The sequence below is a fragment of the Mustela nivalis genome (genome assembly GCF_964662115.1).
Source record: "Mustela nivalis genome assembly, chromosome: 17".
Taxonomy (NCBI): Eukaryota; Metazoa; Chordata; class Mammalia; order Carnivora; family Mustelidae; genus Mustela; species Mustela nivalis.
Genome location: NC_139036.1, coordinates 61,251,135 through 61,273,552, shown reverse-complemented (window position 1 = coordinate 61,273,552; position 22,418 = coordinate 61,251,135). Strand labels below are relative to the sequence as shown.

Genomic DNA, 22,418 nt, shown 5'->3' with positions numbered 1-22,418 from the left:
ACCGGAAGACGCCGCGCGGCCCCGGAAGTGACGCGCCGGCGTGCTGACGCGCGGGCTCGAGCCAAGGCCGATTCCGCGCCCGCCATGGCCGACAAAATGGACATGTCTCTGGACGACATCATTAAGCTGAACCGGAGCCAACGAGGTGGCCGCGGCGGAGGCCGGGGCCGCGGCCGGGCCGGCTCCCAGGGCGGCCGTGGCGGCGGGGCGCAGGCCGCCGCGCGAGTGAACCGAGGCGGCGGGCCCATCCGGAACCGGCCGGCCCTCGCCCGCGGCGCGGCGGGCGGCGGCGGCAGGAACCGGCCGGCGCCCTACAGCAGGGTGAGTGCGGCGGCGGCGGCGGCCCGCGGCGGGGAGCGCGGCCGGCCGGGCGGCGCGCGGCGGGGAGCGCGGCGGGCCGCGGCGGGCCGGTGGGCGCGGGCGCCGGCCGGGCGCGGAGGTCGCGCGGGCCCGGGCCCGGGAGGCGGAGACCCTCGGCCTTTGTCTCGGCTGGGCGCCGGGCCTCGTGGCGGCGGCGGCCGAGCGGACGCTGGGCGCGGCCGCGCGGGCGGCGGGAAGTGGGTCGGAGGGAGCCGCGGCGCGGCGGGAGCGTGGGCGGGAAGCGGCGAGCTGCGGGCCTCCGCGCGGACCGTGCGCCCCTGCCCGGGAGCGCGGGAGCCCCGGGCCGACGCTCACGGTCGGGGTCGGCTCTCGCGTCTCTCCTCCAGCCCAAACAGCTTCCGGACAAGTGGCAGCACGACCTGTTCGACAGCGGCTTCGGGGGCGGCGCGGGCGTCGAGACGGGGGGGAAACTGCTGGTGTCCAACCTGGATTTCGGAGTGTCCGACGCTGACATTCAGGTGAGGGCGCGAGTGTCGCGCTGAGCAGTTGCCCTCGCCGAATTGGTCCCGTTTGGGATGTGCCCGGCTGAGGGCCGAGGGCCCCCCGGGCGGCAGGGCTAGCCCCCGGCCCCTCTAAGGGGTGCAGGAGTGCGGGGCAGAGGCCGGGCCGCAGGTGCCAGTCCGGCCGGCAGCTCAGCGTGTGGGGAGGCCGGCCCCGGCTGACCGTGGGGAGCGGCTGCTCTGCCGATGCGCCTGCGCCCGAAGACGCTCTGCCCGAGCGGTCAGTTCCCCGCGGGGGAGACCGGCCTGGGGTGCGCCTTCCCTGGGTCGCGGCCGCACTTAGGGTGTCCGTTTGGTTTATTTGCTCCTGGTTCTAATGTCGTTGGGAGGAGAAGGATCTTCCTCCGTGGCAGTCAGTGTGCAGAGCGCAGAAGGGGGCTCGGTGTGCCTCGAGCCCCAGCTCCGGGTCTCACGGGACTTGGGCCTTGGTCTTCCTTCCCCTGGTCTTTTGAGCACCATGATTCTCAAACCCAGCTTTGTTTGAAGCTTTTTTTTTTTTTTCTTTGTTTTCTTTTTTTGTTGTTTTGTTTTGTTTTCTGTTTTTGGGGGCATTTTTTATTTTTGTTCTTTGGGTTTTTTGTTTGAATTTCAAAGGCATGTAGACTTTAAAGGCATATTTACTTGTTTTCTGATTAAGTAAAGACATCTTGGGGATCAGTCCCAGAGATGGCTGGGTCAGGGTGCTGGGCCTTCCTGGGTTCAGTTCCCCGGAGCCCCGCTGTTTGTTTGACTGCCGTGGGAGGACAGAGCAAGGCCGGTGAGCACTCACGGTGTCTCAACACTTTTTTTAAGGTGGTTTCTGGCATCCACTGGAAACCGCTTTTGGTGAACTCCACTTCCCGCTGTGTGCCTGCGGCCGGAGTAGCCCCACACTCTGGGTTCCCTCTCCAACTCCCAGCCTGCCTGAGGTCAGGGCAGTTTCCATGGCAGCGCTTGACTTCAGCCTTTGCGGCAGGCTTGAGTAGGAGGAGAGGGAAAGGTGAGCCAGAATCCGCCCTGGGGGTGGGGCTGGGTCAGGGCTCCCGAATCAACGGGCCCTGTGAGCTGGTCCACATGTCCACATGTCGGATAGCATCCCTTGCTCTGTGATCTTGGCCTTTGCTGTTTCTTGGCACAGTCCTTGGGTGTGTTGTCAGTTTTCCTCTGTTGAAGAAGATAGCAACTTAATCTTGTTCCCTTCACTGGTGGGCTCTGTGGTCCTTTACCTGCATCATGGGACAGATGTAAGGTCCCCACACTGGCAGGAGCCCTCAGGCCCAGCTGCTCCGGGAAGTTGCTGTCCCGGCTGCCCCCTCCCTTCCCCTACCACTGCCCTGCCCCCCCACGTGTCTGCCGCCCAGGGAAACGACCCCAGAGCAGCTCACATGCCCGGGGAGTGCCCTGGGCCACCCAAAGGGAAGCCACTTGGCTGACAGCTGCTCTTCCCGGCCTCCAGGAGCTCTTCGCTGAATTCGGGACCCTGAAGAAGGCGGCTGTGCACTACGACCGCTCCGGGCGCAGTTTAGGAACCGCCGACGTGCACTTTGAACGGAAGGCAGACGCCCTGAAAGCTATGAAGCAATACAACGGGGTCCCCCTGGATGGTGCGTCTGCGGTTGGACCCAGGATGATGGCGGGGCTGCGTCTCGTTTGTGCGGTCTGGGGCTGGCAGCTGTCCGTGCAGGAGTACGCCTTCCCCCGTGGCCGAGGACACTTTGCACTCGCCCCTTTGTCTCTCTCTTCCATCCTGCCACCTCTCATGCTGCCCCACACATCGGGACCAACCTCTTGTGAACCCCCATCCAGCGAGCTACATCCCTCCCCTCCTCAGCTCCTTCCGGAAGACTCACTTCTGTGAAGCCTTCTCAGAACCGCCATAGTACAGCTCTGAGTGCGGGGCTGTAGTCGTAAAGACAAAGGTACCGGTTCTTCTTCCGTCAGGCCACCCACACCTTTCCACCCAGAGCGCCCCGGACGCCTGACCAGACCCCCACGTCACCTGGACTGAGAAGGAGCGAGGCGGCGGGTTTGGTGGGGTTGTCCCCGGCAGCACCTCGTTCTCCCGCCAGGCTCGCTCGGCCGCTCCCCTTGTCGGGAGCACCGGAGACACACAGAGCCCCTTGCCGGTGCTTGCGTGGAGACCAGGCTGTGGCGCCGTCGGCGCGTCTCAGGGCCCTCTAACCGGGACGCCTCTTGTATTCTCTGCCGCAGGCCGCCCCATGAACATCCAGCTCGTCACGTCACAGATCGACACGCAGCGGAGACCCACACAGAGGTGAGCGCCGGGGCCGGGGCGCCGCGTGGGCCCGCAGGCCTTTCTGCGTCCGGAGAGTGACTCCCTCTTCCTCGCTAGCGTGAACAGAGGCGGGATGACCAGAAACCGCGGCTCCGGGGGTTTTGGTGGCGGCGGCGGCACCCGGAGAGGCACCCGCGGAGGAAGCCGGGGCAGGGGCAGAGGCACTGGCCGGAGTTCAAAGCAGCAGCTTTCTGCAGAGGAGCTGGACGCCCAGCTGGACGCTTATAACGCGAGAGTAAGTCCCGGGCCGGGCTAGGGGGTGCGGGGGGCACGGGCCGGCCGCTGAGCGAGCACTTGCGTGTGTGTTGCAGATGGACACCAGCTAAAGCGCGGCAGATCCTGGCGTGGAGCAGGACCCAGACGTCTCCTCTGTGCCCCCGGCTGGGAGGGGCGCTGGACTGGGGCTGTGCGGCCAATGACGGATTTGTTTCTTTTATGTTTTAAGATAGGATTTAAAAACTCGTGTAAAGGTGTTTTTTTTTTTTTCTTTCCTTTTTTGTTTTGTTTTGTTTTGGGTTTTTCTGGTTTTTTTGTTTTTTTTGGTTTTTTTTTTTAATCTGAAACAGCCGTGTTTTGTACTGAGTTATTTTTGGGATAAATGTTACCGGTTGGCATTGTGGGAAGGTGGTGTTTTCACCTTTGCCATAATAAAGCAGAGATGCGTGTGGAACTGGAGCAGTGCCTCGTCCGCGTCGCAGTCCTTCCCTGGGCCTGGCCGAGCGTGCGTGGAGCGGTCCCGCCCGGCGCCGGCAGCCGTGCTCTCTGCTCGCCCGCCCTAGCCCCGTCCTCTCCCATAGGGTGGGTGGGAGGACCGCCTGCAGTGTGACGTGAGGGGCCCCGGGGACGCCGTGTTGTCGCCAGACTTCACACGACCCGGCCAGGCTGTCCCTCTCCTCCTGGAATTCTGCTTGTCAGAAGCATGGATCAGCAGTTCTGACTTCGCAACATAAGCCTTTCCTGTTAGTCTCTCCCATGGAAGCAGGAGCCAGCCTGAAAGTGTGCCCTTAATTGTGTCCTGGGTGAAACGCTAGGGGGAGCTGTGGCAGAGGCGCTTTTGAGCCCACAGCTCTGGAAGGGAGGGCCGGCAGCTGCCCCACCTGGACCCCCTCTGGGACAGAAGAGGGCAGGCCGGCCTGTCACTTGGCCACTTGCCTCTGCTTCCGTGCTCAGACATGCTGCTCGGGAGAGGCTGAGATCCCCGCCCTGGGAGGGTGGGTCAGGAGACCACGCTGTGGTGCTCAGGGTTTCCCTCCCTCTCTGGAGCTGGTGCCCAGGGCGCAGTTGTGCTTGGAAGCCAGTGAGACCTAAGGGCCCCTGCTCGGCGGCCCCCCGAGCGCAGTTGCGGGTGCAGCAGGCGGTTGGAGGGCAGTGGCCTCCACAGAGAAGAGAGCCCCGGGAAGGCCGGGGCTGCGGAGAGCAGAGCTGCGTGGCAGGGAGAGCTGCTGTGGCCGGATAAGGACTGGCCAGGCGTGCCCTGTGGCTCCTGTGGCTCCGGGTTCAACTCGCACGTTGGTCGTGGTGCCTTTAACTGCCAGTCCCGGCGCCGTTGCTACGCAGCCGGCAGCTGCCACTTGAACCTCCCGCTAACACCAGGCACTGCACGGAAGGGTGACCGGCACACTCCGGCTCAGCCCTGGAGGAGCCCAGTGTCGCAGGCAGGGATTGGCACATGATTGTGGCTGCGGCCACAAGGACAGGATGGGTCGAGGTCATGTGACCCCGGCACAGAGGGGCCCTGGGAGGCGGTGTCCGCGGAGCAGCCTCGTGCTGGATAGGGAGACGGCCGCCGCAGAGGTGGTGGCTGCTTGAAGAGCACCCCTGCTGGAGGGGGGAGGTAGGCCTGGGCCAGAGGCCACAGGTGCTGCTGCTGCTGGCCACCGGAATGGGAGGTGGGGGGGGTGGCTCAGAGGCATTGGAGCCGTGGCTGAAGGTGCCACATGTGGCGAGAAAGGCCCAAGAGGAAAGTGGGGGAAGGGGTGGCGCTCAGGGTGGGATCTAAGAGTCAGGCAGAGACACCGGGACGCCGACCGACGTCCCACGGGTGTTGAGCGCTGGACGTTGCCAGTTTAGCAGCCGGTGATAGGCAGACACTGGCAAAGCAGTGGTCAGTGGCGTGACCCAGGAAAGTGACAGGAGAAACTGAAGGGGGTGACATTGCAGGAGCTGGGGAGACCATGGGGTAGAGAGGGGTGACTGAATAAGAAGACCCTGAAATTTAGCGAGTCCGAGGGGGCGGGTGCTGCGTGCGTCCCTACAGGTGGGGAGCAGCCTCGATGGCTTTGAGCCTTGACTCCTTCATTTGTGGGACAGAAAACCTCATCTTATTTCTTTTTAAGATTTTACTTATTTGACAGACCACAAGAGAAGGAACACAAGCGGGGGTAGTGGCAGAGGGAGAGACAGGCTCCGCTAAGCAGGGAGCCCGGGTGCGGGTTCCATCCCAGGACCTGGGGAGTACGACATGAGCCGAAGGCAGACGCCCAACCAGGGAGCCCCCCGGGCGCCCCAGGAAACCTCGTTCTACTGCCAAGTAGAACCGTGTGTGCGCAGGGACGCGCCTGAGGAGGACAGGGGTCTGCTGTGTGCAGAGACGGCGGCCGCGATCCAAGGCACGCGGGGCACCTGGCCGCCGAAAGAACAGTGCCAGGTGTCCCTGCAACGGCCAGCACTCTTCATCGCCCAAGATTCCAGTTAAATGAGTGAAAGAGGAAATAAAACTTGGGGGTTTTACATGTTTTTCTCCCACACATTTTTTGCTCAGACACTGAACTGCCATTGGCCAGTGCCCCTCAGAGCCACCCGGCTGGACTGGCTGCCCCTTAGCCCGAATGTGGATGCTAACCAGCCTTCTTAATGGCCAGCGGTCCGCACAGAAGCTCAGTGCTGGGCCCAGAAATGGGTATGGGATCTGCCTGGCCTGTCTGAGTTGCTCTGCGCGTTGAGCAGGAAGCCGACCCGGGGAGGAACAGCGGACTGGCTGCAGGACTCCGAGCCCCCGGGCCGGACCTGTCATCAGATGGCCCGTGCGGTGGGGAGCCGGCCAGCTGCCGGCGTGTCCTTGGCTCTTGGTTAGCTGAGCGAAGATGTGTGTTACCGAGCATTCTGGAACAAGCGGCAGGCCTCTCTGCTTGCGGACTGCAGGAAACGCGGCAGCCGGAGTCGTCGATGAGCAGCGGCGGCCCTTCCCCGACATCCTTCTGGGCCCTCTCACCTCTGTCTGTCCGCACGTGTCTGCGGAGTGAGGAGTTTGGTTCTTCAGGGAGCTGCGAGCCTGACACGGGAAACAAAAGTGAGAAATCGTGATACAGTCTCACAGCTACGACAGAAGTGAACTGTGGGAACGCAGACTTGGCGCCGCTCTCCAGGCGGGGCTGCAGAAATCGAGAAACAGCCGTGGAGGGCCTGGGCCTCCCTCGCCGTCCGGCTTTCCGTGCAGATCTCATTCATCCTCCCGGAAACCGGGTCAACTGATCTTTCTATTTTTGAGCTTAAAGAAAACTTATTTACTCAGACGGCAAATATGTGAGTGCCTGCCGCATGCCAAGCGCCATCCTCACGAGCTGGGGACACAGCAGTGAGCGCAAGACAGAAGTCCCTGCCCTCAGACATCTGCTCCGATGGGGGACAGACTGGCCAGGGGGTAAACACAGGATATCGGGGTGCCCGGCCGGAGCCATTGACAGAGTGTGTGACTTTGGCTCTTGGGGTCATGGATTTGAGCCCTATGTTGGAGGAAGAGGTCACTTTAAAAATAGGGGCGCCTGGGTGGCCCCGTCGGTGAAATGTCTGCCTTTGGCTCAGGCCATGATCCCAGGGTCCTGAGATGGAGCCCCGCATCGGGAGCCTTATTCCCCTCTGCCTCTCCCCTTGTGATGTATTCTTGCTGTCTGTCAAGTAAATAAAATCTTAAAAAAAGAAAAAGAAAAAGAGAAGCTTAACACACTCAGTCAGCACAGAGGGTGACGGTACAAACAGAACCACCTCCCAGGGCTCTCCAGACCTGGGTTCTGCAGGCGTTCTAGTTATGTATTCTTTATTTTTAAGATTATTTATTTATTTATTTGACAGACAGAGGTCACAAGCAGGCAGAGAGGCCGGCAGAGAGAGAGAGGAAGCAGGCTCCCTGCTGAGTGGAGAGTCCGATGCGGGGCTGGATCCCAGGACCCAGGGACCATGACCGAAGGTAGAGGCTTAACCTACTGAGCCACCCAGGTGCCCCTATTTATTGTACTTTTTATTTTATTATTTTTTTAGTCCCCTCTACCCTCCAATGGGGCTCGAACTCACAGCCCTGAGACTGAGAGTCACGTGCTCTACACTGAGCCACCAGGATGCTCCTATTGGGCTTTTCTTAAACGACAGCTTTAGTGAGATAGAATTGACATACCATAAAGTTGACCCATTTGGAAGGTAGAATTTTAATTTTACAGTGACTTTCCCACATTCACAGGGTCATAGTCCAACAGCTCATTCAAGTTCCAGAATATTTTCATCGCCCCAAAAAGAAACTCCACTAGCAGTGACTCCCTACTCCTCCCCTTGTCCCGGCACACGCCGGTCTGGACGTGGCGCATAAAGGGAATCCTACCACGTGTGCCCCTCTGTCTCTGGCTTCTCTCACTTGGCGTCGTGCTTTCCAAGTAGACCCGCTCACTAGCACGGAATTCACACTTCAGTGTCTTGCCAGAACCCGGTGAGGACTGACGCTTTGTTCCCGCGCCGCGCGGTGGGCCGGCATGTGAGCTGTTTCAGGCACAGGCTGCTGGGCGTGTGCACACAGTCTTCTAGAACACGTGCCTCTAGGATGGGCGTTGGGGTCGGTGGGCAGCTGCGCCCTCCCGCACCCTCACTGGCCAGCACAAGGTTGCCGGTGTGCACTGTCCACCTACCTCAGCCATCATCTGGGGCAAAGAGGTATCTACCTGTGGTTTTGCCTGCATTTTTTTCTTTATCTTCCTAATCCTTAAAAAAGAAAGAAAGGGGCGCCTGGGTGGCTCAGTGGGTTAAGCCGCTGCCTTCAGCTCAGGTCATGATTCCAGAGTTCTGGGATCAAGCCCCGTATTGGACTCTCTGCTCAGCAGGGAGCCTGCTTCCTCCTCTCTCTCTGCCTGCCTCTCTGCCTGCTTGTGATCTCTCTCTGTCAAATAAATAAATAAAATCTTTAAAAAAAAAAAAAAGAAAGAAAGAAAGAAGAGTCTGGATTGAATAGCCGTTCTCACGGTTTTGCGGCGCCTCCCTGGGCGCCGCCTGGGAGCGCTGGAGGCCGGAGCGTCCTGTGCCCGGTGCGCAGCGCGCCCAGCAGTGAGTTGGACCCGTCGGCTTGGTTGGATGGAATGAAGGTTGTGTTCTAGCGGCCGAAGGCAAGAATCGCGTCCGCTCTCCCTCCCCTGGGCCTGCGCTCCAGCTGCCGAAGCCGACTCCCTGCGGCGCCACCAGCCTGTGTCCCACGGTCCCAGCCTTGTCATTGCGTTCGCGGCCGCCCGCTTCTCTGTTTAACTGTGAAGGTCCTTAGCTGTTATTTTGTAGTTCTGATGTTCCGATTTACAGGAAGGAAGTGAGAATGGGACAAGAAGTTCCCGTGGCTCCCGCTGGACTCCCCGATGCTGGCGCTCCACGTTTTAATCGGAACCGATGGAGACGGAGTCAGCAAGCGGCCACTTTCCCCAAACCCTTCTGTGTGCGTTTCTTTAAAAACAAGGATATTCGGGGATGCCTGGGTGGCTCGGTCAGTTAGAGCGTCGGCCTTCGGCTTGGGTCATGATCCCGGGGTCCTGGGATCCAGTCCTGCACTGGGCTCCCTGCTCAGCGTGTCCGCTTGTCCCTCTGCCTCTGCTCCTACCCCTGCTTGTGTTCTCTGCCGCTCGCTCTCAAATAAATAAAATCTTAAAAAAAAAAAAAAAGGGTATTAAAAAAATAGGGGGGTCGCCTGGGTGGCTCAGTGGGTTAAAGCCTCTGCCTTCGGCTCAGGTCATGATCCCAGGGTCCTGGGATCAAGCCGTGCATCGGGCTCCCTGCACGCAGGAAGCCTGCTTCCCCCTCTCCTCTGCCTGCCTCTCTGCCTGCTTGTGATCTCTGTCTGTCAAATAAATAAATAAATCTTTTTTAAAAATAAATAAATAAATAAATAAAGTAAAAAATAAAATAAAACCTTTCAGCCAACTACACCAGGGCTGATGAGATGACTTGGGGCCCCTGGACAGCTCCAGGGTAGAGGCTAGTCACCAGAAAGACCAAGCCATGTTTAGAGGAGTAGGATGTTCTGCCCCATCCCACCCCAACGTCTGCGGAGGGGAGCAGGGCTGGAAACGGAGTTCATCATCAATGGCTGATGATTTGACCAGTTGTGCCTTTTTTAAAAAATTTTATTTATGGGGCGCCTGGGTGGCTCAGTGGTTTGGGCTGCTGCCTTTGGCTCGGGTCATGATCTCAGGGTCCTGGGATCGAGCCCCGCATCGGGCTCCCTGCTCCGCAGGAAGCCTGCTTCCCTCTCTCTCTCTCTCTGCCTGCCTCTCTGCCTACTTGTGATCTCCGTCTTTCAAATAAATAAATTTAAAAAAAAATTTATTTATTTCTTTGACAGAGACAGATCACAAGCAGGCAGAGAGGCAGGCAGACAGAGAGAGGAGGAAGCAGGCTCCCCGCTGAGCAGAGAGCCCGATGCGGGTCCGATCCCAGGACCCTGAGATCATGACCTGAGCCAAAGGCAGAGGCTTTAACCCACTGAGCCACCCAAGCGCCCCGCACTTGTGCCTTTTTTAATGACACATCCATAAAAACCCCTAAATGATGGGGTTCGGCTTCTGGGTTGGTGAACCCTTGGAGGTGCTGGGAGGGTGGTGCACCTGGAGAAAGGCAAGGAAGTTACAACCCTGACCCCATGCCTCATGCCTCATCAGAGACATCTCTGGTCATTGGCCATTCTTGTGTTATGTCCTTTATCATAAACCAGTCATTGTAAGTAAAGCATTTTCCCGAGTTCTGTGACTTGTTTTAGCAAGTTCTCAAACCTGAGGAGTGGTCAAGCCCCTCCACTTTGGGTGTTTCCTTACACAGTGGTATATACGTGAACGGGGCAGATAATGGGGCTGTGGCTGTTGCTTTCCCCAGAAAGGATTCCCTTGTGTTTATAACTGGCCAGCAAAACCATGGGCAGCCTGCGGACCTGACGCACGTCTGGCATCTGAAGTAGGGGGAGCCTCGCCTCGTAGGACTGAGCCCTCAACTTGCAGGTCTGGGCTACCTCCAGAAAGCGCCAGAATTTAATTGAACTGTGGGACATCTGGCTGCTTTCAGACAGGTGCATGAGAAAAAACACTTCAGCCACACACTGCCCAAGTGCACCGTGTTGACCCTGCCTCGATCCTGATGTGGACAGGCCAGCTTGAACAAGAGTTGTTTTTAGTTTCTTTTTTTAAAGATTGTATTTATTTATCTGACAGAGTGCAAGAGAGAGCACAAAGCAGCAGGGGTGGCAGAGGGAGAAGCTGAGTGGGGAGCCCCATGCAGGGCTCGATCCCAGGACCCTGGGATCATGACCCAAGCCGAAGGCAGATACCTAACAACTGAGCCACCCAGGCGTCCCTAAATAGAATCTTAAAAAAGAAAAAAAAAGTTTTGAGATGGAAAAATTGAACATTTAACATTTGATGATACTAAGAAAGCATTGTTAACTTTGGTAGGTATACTATTTTTTTTTTAAGATTTTATTTATTTATTTGACAGAGATCACAAGCAGACAGAGAGGCAGGCAGAGAGAGAGAGAGAAGCAGGTTCCCTGCTGAGCAGAGAGCCCAATGCGGGACTCGATCCCAGGACCCTGGGATCATGACCTGAGCCGAAGGCAGAGGCTTAACCCACTGAGCCACCCCGGCGCCCCATTTTCTATCACACTCACAGGTTGTGCAGGTCAGGGATGGAGATGGGATGGTTTATCCGGTGCTGCGGGGCAGGGCTTCTGGGTCCTGAGCCCCAATTTCCAAATTAAGATAAGTCACACCCCAGCCTCACTCTCACCTGCGCCCTGAGCTGACGCCAAAATGAAGACTTTCGGGGGTCCTGGCAGGCAGCGTGTTAACTGGAGAGGAACGTGCGTCATTTGGTCCTATTAGAGGGACACTTTTCTTCCCATTGAGAGGGTGGGATCTGATTCCCGGCCCTTAGACCTGCACTGGGTCAAGTTGCTTGACCCGTGAAACGCGGCAGGAGTCTGGTCTCTGGAAGCCCCCGTGGGTTCACACGGAGATTGGGAACAGGCCTCTCAGAACATCTGCTCTTGGATCCAGCGGCCCAAATCTCACAGGAGTCTCATGGAAGGGCCTGGGGCCGGCAGTCTCCTTCAGGTGCAACCCGATGGGGCCCCAGTGTGGACCTGATCTGACGGCAGCGGCAGGAGAGCCCCAGCGGAGCTCACCCAGCCCACAGAATAGCGGAGAGAGCTGTAAATCACAGCTCTGAGCCCTTCCACTTCGGATGGTTCCTTACACAGTGGTAGATACGTGAACAGGGCAGATACTGGGGCTGTGACTGTTGCTTCTCCCCAGAAAGGATTCCCTTCCTTTGAAATAAATACGTGTTGAAATATTCACGGTGGAAATAACCTCTGAGGTTTGCTTCCAACCAGTAGCCGGCACGGGGAAACAAGCCGGGCCCTAGGCTAACTGTGGAGGCTAGATGGCAGGTGCCCTGGGCTCGTCCTGCCCTTCTCTCTCCTCTGGTGCGTGCGGGGGGCCACCTCCAAGGCAGGCCCAACGGCCTTGCCTGCTGGTACTGCCAGCCCTGTGGGCCCCTCCCAGGCTATACTAGGGCAGGTCTGTGAGGCCGGAAGAGTGCAGAAGCAACCTTCCTCCTGAGACGGATGTTATTAGAGACGCTGCTTGCTGCTCTGCTGGCTATTATTCCGCGTCCACCTGTCTCTCCGAGGCCTCCTGGGAGAAGCCAGTGGCCTTGCTGCAAGCAGCCCTCTGGAGGGGCGGGGAGTGGCGGGTGGCAGGGCAGTAAACCCTCTGGCCCACAAGGACGGAGCATCCTGCTCACCGCATTGGCAAGGGCTTGGAATTCCCCCAGATGTTAGGATCCGCTCTGGCCCACTGCTTGCGGCAGCCTCAGGAGACCGGAGCCGGACCACCAGCCACGCCGCTCCCGGGCCCCCAGGAACAGCCGAGGAACTCTTGTTTTAAGCTGCTAAATGCCCCCACGTGTTTTTACACAGTAACAGATTCCTAACAAAGTGTATGTCTGAAATTTCCTACAATAGGAATTTTTTGCTTTTTGCTTTGTTTCTTAAAAGCTCTTGGTGGTGGCGGGGCTCCTGGGTGACTTCACGCCATCAAGGGGCTGCCGTCCACTCAGGTCATGACCCCCACATCCTGGTCAGGCTCCCTGCTCAGCCCGGATTCTTCCTCTCCGTCTGCTGTCCCCCCACCCCCCTTCGGCCGCCTGTGCTCTCTCTCTCTAATGAACAAACAAAATCTTAAAAAGTAAATAAAAATAAAAAATAAATAAAAGCACTTGGGTCATCTGAAAGCAGAGTTCTCCTCTACGTACAACTGGGCAATGCAGGACAGTGGGCTGTGGGCTCTGGACTTCCGACGACAGGAAGCCTGGCAAGCAACCCACCGAACCCTTGCCACCGAACCGCCGCTCCGCACACAAAGCTGACCGCGCGACCCCTAAGTTACACAGAATCCTCAATATTTAAACGTGTTCAAAAGATAGCCGGGTTCCTATTTTGCATTCAGATTGTGGTAGAAAATGCCCCCATCCACAGGAGGGGCCGGGCGGGGGCCAGGGATGGCGGAGGCCGAGGGCAGCGTCGCAGGTGGGCAGGCGCCCCAGGCCCTGCCAGGTCCCGGGAGCCGGGGGCGTGCGGGGACCCGCCGGGGTCGCGGGAGCCGGGGGCGTGCGGGGACTACACAGCGTCTCCGGGTCTGCGCGCGGCACCCGTCGGACCCCAGCCGACAGCCGCTGCCGACAGCTCGGCGCTCCTCTCGCGTGCGCGAGCAACAGCGGACGGAGGAGCCGGGCCACCCGCGCGGGGACAGGCTCCCCTCCAGCGGCGCCGGGGCGGCCCTGGGGTCCCAGGCGGACGACACAGGCCGCCGGTCCCGCGCTTCAGAGACCCGCGCTGGGGCACCTCGGGGACGGGTCACGAAGTACGGGAAGGGGGAGGCGCACGCGAGGCCGTGAAACTGCCCCGTGCCCCGGGCTGGCGGCCGAGCCCCGAGGACGCCCGGGACCAACAAAAATCACCGGCAGCAAAGCGCGCCAAACCCTAACCCGGCCCGGACCTCGCGGGACGCGCCCACGAGGCCGGCGCCACAAGATGGTGGCGGCGCGCTCCCGGCAGCCCGCGCGCGCGCATGCGCCCCACGGCGGCCGCCCGGCGCGAGCGGAAGTCGCGTGACCCCGGAAGTGGCCGGCCGGGAGCGCGCGGGCGGGGCCGCGACGTTCGTCATTCCGTGCGGGAGGGAGCGCGAGAGCGGCGCGGTCGAGCCTCCGGTGAGCGGCGGCGGCGGCGGCGGCGGCGGGCAGGGTGCGGCGGGGGCGAGGCGGGGCGGGGCCCGGGCGGGGGCGCCGCGGGGCTGGGGGCGCCGCGCCTTTGTTCGCGCCGCTCGCCGGGGGTCGGCGCGGGCCTCCTCGGGGGCCGCCGCCCGCGCCCCGCCGCGCCCCCGCCCGGGCCGCTGCGCGCCGGCCGGGTCCAGGCCTGGCGCCCCCTCCCCGGCGACGCGGGCGCGGCGGCCGGCCCGAGCGGCGAGGCCCCCCGAGCCCCGCAGCCCGCGCGCCCGCCCAGATTGCGGAGCCCTGCGGAAGGAAGTGGGGGCCGCGGCCGGCGCGCTCGCGGAGCCCGTCGCCTGCGGCCACACTTGGGTGGCGTCAGGGCGTGAGCCTTCGGGAGGAATTCCAGAGGAAGCGGCCCGGAGGCCGGGACCGGCGGGCGCGCCCCACCCCACCTGTGGCGGCCGGCCGGCTCGGGGCTCCGGCGGCCCTTTGTGAGGTCCGGCGCCGGGCGGCTCCAGGCTGCCGGCGCGGTCCCGGGGGACAGGCTCGGCGGTCCTTCCGGGGCCGGCCGAGGGCCAGCGTGGACTGCGCTCTGGCCCACTTCCCGTGCGGCGCGAGGGTCGGAGAGGGCCTCGCCGGTTCCTCAGCCGTTCTGGCGGGCGCGGGGGGATCCATAGTCCTGCGGAGCCCGGGGCTGCCCCCTGCGCTGCCCCCTGCGCTGCCGTGCGCTCCACAGCGCTGCCCCAAGCTCTTCTGAGCCAGGATCCCGGAAGGGGCGCCGAGACCTTGCAGCCCTGCAGCCCTTCCCACGTTTTGGGTCACACTGCCTCGCAGTTGGGGAGAAGGCTGGCAGATGGTTGGGGTTCCTCGTGCCCGCCTGGGACCCGCCTGTGGCTCTCGGCCGGCTGGTCATCTGAGCTCCAGGAGAACCCTGCACTTGCAGGACAGGGCCCACTCCCTTGTTAGGACAAAACCCAAGGAGTGTGTGGTCAGGGAGACCCAGGAGGAGGTTTCCTTAGGAAGGGGGTCTGGGCAGCTTCGCAAGAAGGGCAGGATTTGGGCAGGATTGAAGAGGTGGCCCCGCCCTGCCAGGGCGGCGGGGCGGTTGTCTCTGTGTCCAGTTGTGGGAGAGGTGTGCCCCCCCCCCGTCTTCCTAGGGAGCACACTGGGGGGCCTTCGTAGTTCTGGATGCTCTACCCAGGCTTCCAGGGGTCCGCAAGGTGGGCAAGGCACAGAGTGTGGCCTTCTCTGGGCTTCAGGAGTCTGTGTTCGGGACTTTTGCAAAGCTCTGTCTGCAGTTGCTTTCCTCCAAAAGGCATGCCTGCCTGGGGCCCAAGCACGGGGCCGGTTACTCGCCGAGGGCCCGTCCATCCGGCAGAGGCGTGCTGGCGGTCGGCCTGTTGAGAGGCCAGACAGGCAGACACTGCATGCCTTCAGGCTGCCACAACCCTGCCGGTCCCACAGGTGTCGCAGACCCAGCTAGAGGTGAGCATGGCCGAGCAGGAGCCCACCGCGGAGCAGCTGGCACAGATCGCCGCGGAGAACGAGGAGGACGAGCACTCGGTCAACTACAAGCCCCCCGCCCAGAAGAGCATCCAGGAGATCCAGGAGCTGGACAAGGATGACGAGAGTCTGCGCAAGTACAAGGAGGCCCTGTTGGGCCGCGTGACTGTGTCTGCTGGTAAGTGGGCTGAGGCAGCACCAAGAGGGACACCTGTCACTTGTGGGTTCCTGCTGCCAGCCGCTCCTCCCCCCGCCAACGGCAAGTTAGGGCTGGGGTAGAGCTCTAACCTGCTCTCATCCGCAGACCCCAACGTCCCCAATGTTGTTGTGACCCGCCTGACCCTGGTGTGCAGCACGGCCCCGGGGCCCCTGGAGCTGGACCTGACAGGTGAGTGGCCTGAGGTTAGGGTTAGCCTGCTGGTTCCGCTGCAAGTACTTTCTCAGCACGCACGTGCCCTCTTGTGGGGGGCGTGGGAAGCGCAGCCGGGAAGTCTGTGGCCCTGGCTTTGGAGGGGCTGGGGGTCCTGGATGGGGCCGCCTGGGGCTGTGTGGCTCAGGGTGGGCACCGAGGGAGTGTTGTGCCCCTTCCTGCAGCTGAGCCTTCTAGACAATCTTTTCTTGGGCACAGGCGATCTGGAGGGCTTCAGGAGGCAGTCCTTTGTGCTGAAGGAGGGCGTGGAATACCGGATAAAAATCTCTTTCCGAGTAAGGCGCAGGGGCTGTGGGAGGTGCTGGGGGGCCGTGGGCCTGGAAAGCCTCGCCGAGCTTGGCCTGGCTTCTCTCCCTGCAGGTGAACCGGGAGATCGTGTCTGGCATGAAGTACATCCAACACACGTATAGGAAGGGCGTCAAGAGTGAGTGGGGGGTAGTGCCCTGCCCCCACGATGGGGGTGCTGCCCGGGGGCCCTGGGGTCAGCATGGGGAGAGAGAAGGCGGTGTGTGCCTTCGGCCCTGCGTGGGGTCGGCAGCCTTGGTGACCGCCCATTTCCTGCACGCAGTCGACAAGACCGACTACATGGTGGGGAGCTACGGACCCCGGGCGGAGGAGTACGAGTTTCTGACCCCCACGGAGGAGGCGCCCAAGGGTATGCTGGCCCGAGGGAGCTACAACATCAAGTCCCGGTTCACAGACGACGACAAGACGGACCACCTGTCCTGGGAGTGGAACCTTACAATCAAAAAGGACTGGAAGGACTGAGCCCTGACCCGGAAGGCGGGCAGGCCTCCGGACAGACGGACGGACCTGTCTGACGTGCCCCACCCCCATCAGCCCCCCTTCTCCATCCTGACCCCTTACCAAAGTGCTGACGGGTCTGCCCCCCGCCCCCAGCCGACCCTGCCCCTCCCTCCTGGCCCCAGCCTCCTCGGTGGTCTCGCCTTGCTGCTTCTGCCTGTGCTGGGGAGGGGGGAGGGAGCCTCCAGGCCAGGCCTCCACCTCCCCCTCCGTACCCCTTTGGGTTCCTCCACTCGTCCTAGTCTGACCTGAGGCACTGGCTCTTCCAAGGGGATTTCCTGGACGCCCAGGTCCTTGCAGGCCTTTGCAGTTGCCCTGAATCCTGTTCTTTCTCTTCTTCCGGGGTGGGGGTGGGGTGGGGTGCATGACTCGAGGCCTCTTGGGGGCCAGCCAGCCTCCTGCTTTCACCTGTCCCCGGTCAGTTCATCCATCGCTGTCAGTAACTGTCTAACCATGATGCCTTAACATGTGGAACGTGTGCTGTGGGGGCCGTCACTAACCTCTAACCCCCCCATGTCTGCATGAGCATGTGGTCTCCCCGGTCCCTGCCCCACCCGCAGTCCCCGTGGCCCGGGGAGGGGTGTGGGGTGTGCTGCTGCTGCTCCCCTGCCCGCCAGGGCCTAGCCAGCCCCCTCCCTCGGCCGGGGCTGTGGGGACGGCTCCCGGGGCTGGGGGGAAGCCAGATTGCCAAAACTCAAGTTGCCTCCATTCCCATCTGGGAGGCCAGGTGTCCTCACGCCTCTGCCTTCTTTGTCCTGGTGGGCAGTGCTGGAGCCCACGGCCCCAGCAGACCGCCCTCGGTGGACAAAGCCAGCGGCCGAGCCTTACTCGTCCCACCGGGGCCTGCCGGCCTGGAGTCGTGTGCCTGGCCTGTCAGTATTTATTGCCTCCAGATGTGCCGTCCTCTGGGTCCCCTGGCCTGCCACCTCTGCCCCCAGGCTCGGTGCCACCATCCCCGGCAGGCCCTCCCCGGACCCAGCCAGGACAACTGTGGGACCAAGCGCGCACAGTCGGAGCCCTCCCCTGTGCCTCCCCTCCCCTTGCCTCCCCTGTTGGGCCTGGGCCTAGAATGTTCAGGAGCCTGACCCTGCTTCTCCTTTTCTGACCGGGAAATAAACTCCCCCAAAGCAGCCAGGGTGTCTGCTGCTTGTCTCGGGGGGTGGGGGGCAGCCATGGTGCCTGCGGCTGTTGAATGATTTGAAGCTTTCCTTTTAGGATGCGGCCAGTGCTTCCCTGGGCGCAGGCCTTGAATCTCTCCAATTGCCCAAGTTACACAGTTCTTGGCTTGGGGGCAGGGGGTGCAGGAGGTCTTTCTGGGGCCTGGAGCACAGGCTTCGTGAGGAAATGTCCCAACCCTGAAGAAGGGGAACCTTGCCAGAGACAGTCCCTGTACCCAGCAGCAGGGGCAGGAGGCCGGACTGGAAGTCAGTGTCCTGGAGGCCCCTACAGGACCCCGGCTCCAGGGGTGGAATGGGAGAAGTGGGGTAGACAAGAGGAGACTGGGGGGCCCTCACTGTTAGAGGTGCAGAAGAGCAGCAAGAGGGGCACCTGGGTGGCTCCGTGGATTAAGCCGCTGCCTTCGGCTCAGGTCATGATCTCGGGGTCCTGGGACAGCCCCGCATCGGGCTCTGCTCAGCGGGGAGCCTGCTTCCCCCCCCCCCCCGCCTGCCTCTCTGCCTACTTGTGATCTGTCAGTCAAACAAATAAAATCTTTAAAAAACAAACAGCAAAGGGATTCCTGGAGGACTGCATAGCCTCTACCGGACCTTGGGGTGGGGGGCGGAGCAGAAGGGGGACACACCGTGGGAGGGCGCAGAGCAACTCTGATGTCCCCCCCCCCCCCCCCCCCCGGCCCGAGGATGGGAAAAACGCAGACTGGAAACCACCTCCTGTGGCCTGGCGCCTGTTGGGAAACCTGCCCTTTCCGTGCTTCGGGCGGGCTAGAAAGGGGTTTTGTGCCACACTTCATGGTGACAGGAAGCTGCTCTCGGAGAGGCTCGGCTGGCCACACCTTTCGGGCTCTGCCCCTCCTGCCAGTGCTTTCCAGCAGGGGGTGCCCAGCCGGCAGCTTTTCCCTGGCTGGGGCTGCGGTGGACATCTCCCACGGGGCTGTCGGCCCGGCCCCGCTCACCAGGGCCCCCTGGTGGGTGACAAGATGAAGTGGCCCTTCCCACCCAGACACAGGTTAGAGAGGAGCCTGGCCCTGTCAGGTGGCACAAAAAGCCAGTAGGGTTACACCATCCTTGGCCCAGGGTCTGGGTACCTTTCCCACTGAACAAGGATGCAGCGACCTCTGAAACGCACCCTGGCCCCCAGAGGTATACCTGGGCAGGGTCTCGAGCTCAGCCAGCCCATCACAGTCCGGGGCTGGCCACCGCAGCACCTCTCCCAGCACGTTTCCTACAAGGTCCATGGAAAATCTAAAGCCAGGGTTTAAACCGTGCGTCGACAGTTCAGCGGGTCAGGGCCTTCTGAGGCTCCCTCAGGCCATGGATTTTCCCAGCTTTAGTCACACACGTGGACTCGGACCCTAAGTGCCGAGTTGTACCGGCACCTTGCCAAGGGCCAGGACTTTGCTCCGGCCCCTCCCCGGGTGAAGGGTCACATCGGGCAGCACCTGCAAGACTTGCAGGACGTGTCTCGTCAGTCCCAAGTCTAACCTGGTCCTCCTGGTTTCACCCTGAACCTGTCTGTACAGTCTGGGGGCCTCTTCCATTGTGTCCCCTGTCCATATCCCCCAGGACCCCCAAGCTACCCCCTCGTCATCTATTCCCAGATGGGCCCTTCTTCCACTGACTCTGTGTGGACACAGAGTGGATCTCTAACGTGACTGATTCATCACCAATGACCGTGATTTACGATAATCTTCACGCCCTGCACCATCCCACTCTGGAATCAGGACCCCCTCCCACGACCCCACCCCCGGGGCCGTGGCTCCCCACGGTGCCCCAGCAGGCACGTGTGCAGGGTCACATGGTCCTGCCTGGCAGTGGGACCCTACAGTCAGGAGCTGTCCTTCAGTAGCCTGGCGAGCACTTCCTGGGTGTCCATGAGCCTGCTGTCCACTCCCTCAACACCTTCTACCCTAGCACAGATTGGAAAGGAGTTTTATTCTGAGAACTCTATTAAAAAAACAAAAACAAAACAACTCGGGGAGCCTGGGTGGCTTAGCGGGTTAAAGCCTCTGCCTTTGGCTCATGTCATAATCCCAGGGTCCTGGGATCGAGCCCCACATCAGGCTCTGTGCTCAGCGGGGAACCTGCTTCCTCTTCTCTGCCTACTTGTGACTTGTCAAATAAATAAAATCTTAAAAACAAATAAACAAGACTTTATCTTTTTAACAGACAAAGAATGAGCACAAGCAGAGGGAGAAACAGACTCTCCACTGAGCAGGGAGCCTGATGCCAGACTCCACCCCAGGACCCTGGGATCTTGACCTGAGCTGAAGGCACATGCTTGCCACCCAGGCAACCCAAGAACTTTTTTTTTTTTAAGATCTTATTTTTTAATTGACAGAGCTGCAGAAGAGGGAGAAGCAGACTCCCTGATGCGAGACTTGGTCCCAGGACCAAGAGCAGAAGGCAGATGCTTAATGGACTGAGCCATTCAGGAACCCCTGAGAACTCTATTTTTCAAAACATCGTATCACCCACTAATTCGCATGAGGTGTAATGGGCACCTTCTCAGAGAATGAGAGACGCCTGGAGGGTGTTGTGCGGCAGTGGCGCTGGTCCTGAGAGAGGCTGGGCCGCAGCCACAGGGCAGGTGGGCCCTGACCTCCAAGGGCACATTGCAGCTCGGGGACCCAGGGTACATGGTGAACACAGCCCCACAGCCTCTCTGGAGCTTTTGGATGGTACGTGATGCCAGCCCTCCCCTCAAAGCTGAGGTTTGCAAAGGTGTTCAGTGAAGCAGCCTGTGTTCTGGGACCAGCCCCACAGAAACTGGGGACCTCAGACCTTCCCCAAACCAGGCTTCCTTCCAGCTGACAACCCCACTTTGCCGCTCCTGCACAGGCTGGTACAGGAGACCAATGCAAGCTGGGCAGGCGCCTGGAGAAGGCACAGCCAAGATACCCAAACACCAAGAGCCTCGTTTACGCCCTGGTTTTCATAGCTGTGGCCACTGGCTGCACCACCTTCACCTGCGTCAAGGCCCGTGGACTGCACGCAGCACAGAGAGGGACAGAGTGAGGCCATTCGCAGCCACAATGGGATCCGGTCTGCTTTGTGTCCCCCACCCCGCCCCGCTTTTCCTTTTGAAGACTTAATTTACTTACAGAGAGAGACAGTGAGAGGGAACACAAGCAGGGGGAGTGGGAAGAGGGGAAGCAGGCTTTCCACTGAAAAGGGAGCCCGATGCAGGGCTCAATCCCAGGACCCCAGGGATCATGACCTGAAGGCAGATGCTTAACTAACCGAGCCACCCAGGTGCCCCTAAACAGTTTAGATCATAATCACAAATTCAATATATTTGAGTCATTGAAAGTCTCTAATAGATGAATTCTGTTAAGTGTGTCCTGCAGAGTGGTCCGTGCCCAGTGTGGCACATGGACAGAACGGAAAGCTGTTTTGTTCTGGTCAACAGACCATTCTTCAAAAAAATTTATTTATTTGACAGATCACAAGTAGGCCGAGAGGGTGGGAGGGAAGCAGACTCCCCGCTGAGCAGGGAGCCTGACGCGGGGCTCGGTCACTCAGTCACTCGCTCAAAGGCAGATGCTCAAGGACTGAGCCACCCAGGCGCCCCTTGTTCTCCCCTTGACCCCGAGGTCCCCGTGTTTTGTCAAGGCTGTGAGCTCTGGAGTGACGCTGCTCCAAACCATCACAAGCTAATCAGCGTCAGGGGACCGTCCATTTGTTCGCGGTGTCCCGTCAGCAGAACAAAACCAAGTCCCCATAGGCATCTACACGCGGGTCAAACCGGGATACAATGACCTCCTCCACCAGGCCCAAGGCCCGGGCTGTCAGGTTCGCGCTGTGGCAAGGACAGACGCCGGGACACAGGCAGCAGCCATGAGGCGAAGCGCCACGCACTCCCCAGAGAGCAGAAGGCCTTGGCCCGCAACTACCGGTCACTCGTCTGCCGGACCGTCAGGCCAGGGCCCCACGGACGCCGGGGCGGGCACGTTCACGGCCCGTCGGTGCGGACAGACACCCCAGCGGAGACAAGCCCCTGCCTGGGGCCGGGCCGCGGCGCGGACACGGAGACCCCGGAACGGCTCCTCTGGCGGGGGGAGCCCTGCGTCCCACGCCCCCGCCCGGCCGCGCTCCGGGGACGCGGTGTCACAGGCCGACGCCGCTGCCCGCCGAGCCAGAGGCTGGCGACGAGTCTGGGGCTGCGGCGGGGCCGCTCCGACGGGGAAGCGAGCGCGGGGAGCGCGCGGGGAGCAGAGCGGCGGGGGAGGGGCACGCGGGGCGGCGCGACCTCCGCCCGCGGCCCGGGATTTCCGCTCTGCGGAAGCCGCCGCCGCCGGGCACAAGCGGGACGCGCCCACGGGGCCCCCGCGCTCGGCCCGCGCGTCCCGGCTCGGCCGGCAGGACCCCGCGTCGCCGCCCGAAGCCTTCCCCGGCCGGGCTGCCCCGACGCCACGGGGCCGCGTCCCCGGTTCCGGACCCGCGGGCGGACGGCCCGGCCTCTCCCGCTTCCTCGCCCGCTTTCCGGCCCGGCACGTCCGGGCTCGGCTTCCCCCGCGCCGCCCGCGCCTCCTCGGAGCCCCGGCCCGCCCCGGCCCGCCGAGCCCCACGTGCCGCCGTCCGCATCCTTAGAGGGGTCCCTGACAGGCACCGCCCGAACCTCACGCACACCGGAAGTTGCGTTAGCCCAGCTTCCGGCTTGCGGAGCTGGGGTGGTAGCTGAGAGGTGTCAGTTACGGACGGGCCGTCCAATCAAAATGCAACACGAGGGGTTTCACAGACGCAGGCGCAGCCCCGCCCCTCAACCGAGAACTCCGCCCCACTGCCACGTTCGACGAGGCAACGCGCGGGGGTGCGCTCATCTCCCAGCCAATCAGGAGCCACAGAGCCCG

The 22,418-nt window shown here is 61.4% G+C and overlaps 2 protein-coding genes and 1 long non-coding RNA gene across 4 annotated transcripts in view; 2 read left to right on the top strand and 1 right to left on the bottom strand.

Annotated features, from left to right (window-relative positions):
* The first annotated feature begins 37 nt into the window (after positions 1–37).
* ALYREF (Aly/REF export factor) lies at positions 38–3,831 on the top strand. The gene is made up of 6 exons (XM_082705541.1): positions 38–321; positions 708–839; positions 2,317–2,464; positions 3,072–3,135; positions 3,214–3,391; positions 3,468–3,831. The coding sequence occupies exons 1-6, from the start codon at positions 85–87 to the stop codon at positions 3,480–3,482; spliced, it is 774 nt and encodes a 257-aa protein (XP_082561667.1). The 5' UTR covers positions 38–84; the 3' UTR covers positions 3,483–3,831.
* Positions 3,832–10,843: 7,012 nt separating this feature from the next.
* The window catches only part of LOC309850933, a 1,194,231-nt gene continuing 1,182,656 nt past the window's right edge, over positions 10,844–22,418 (bottom strand). Inside the window, exon 3 of the long non-coding RNA XR_014304538.1 lies at positions 10,844–11,037. This is a non-coding gene — a long non-coding RNA (uncharacterized lncRNA). The remainder of the gene's footprint in view (positions 11,038–22,418) is intronic.
* ARHGDIA (Rho GDP dissociation inhibitor alpha) lies at positions 13,547–17,520 on the top strand. Of its 2 annotated transcripts, none has more exons than XM_082705530.1 (6): positions 13,547–13,653; positions 15,118–15,334; positions 15,461–15,544; positions 15,785–15,861; positions 15,947–16,010; positions 16,155–17,520. In XM_082705530.1, the coding sequence occupies exons 2-6, from the start codon at positions 15,145–15,147 to the stop codon at positions 16,352–16,354; spliced, it is 615 nt and encodes a 204-aa protein (XP_082561656.1). In that variant the 5' UTR covers positions 13,547–13,653; positions 15,118–15,144; the 3' UTR covers positions 16,355–17,520. The 2 variants fall into 2 exon arrangements, with proteins under 2 accessions (XP_082561656.1, XP_082561655.1); XM_082705529.1 differs by having other exon boundaries at positions 13,614–13,687.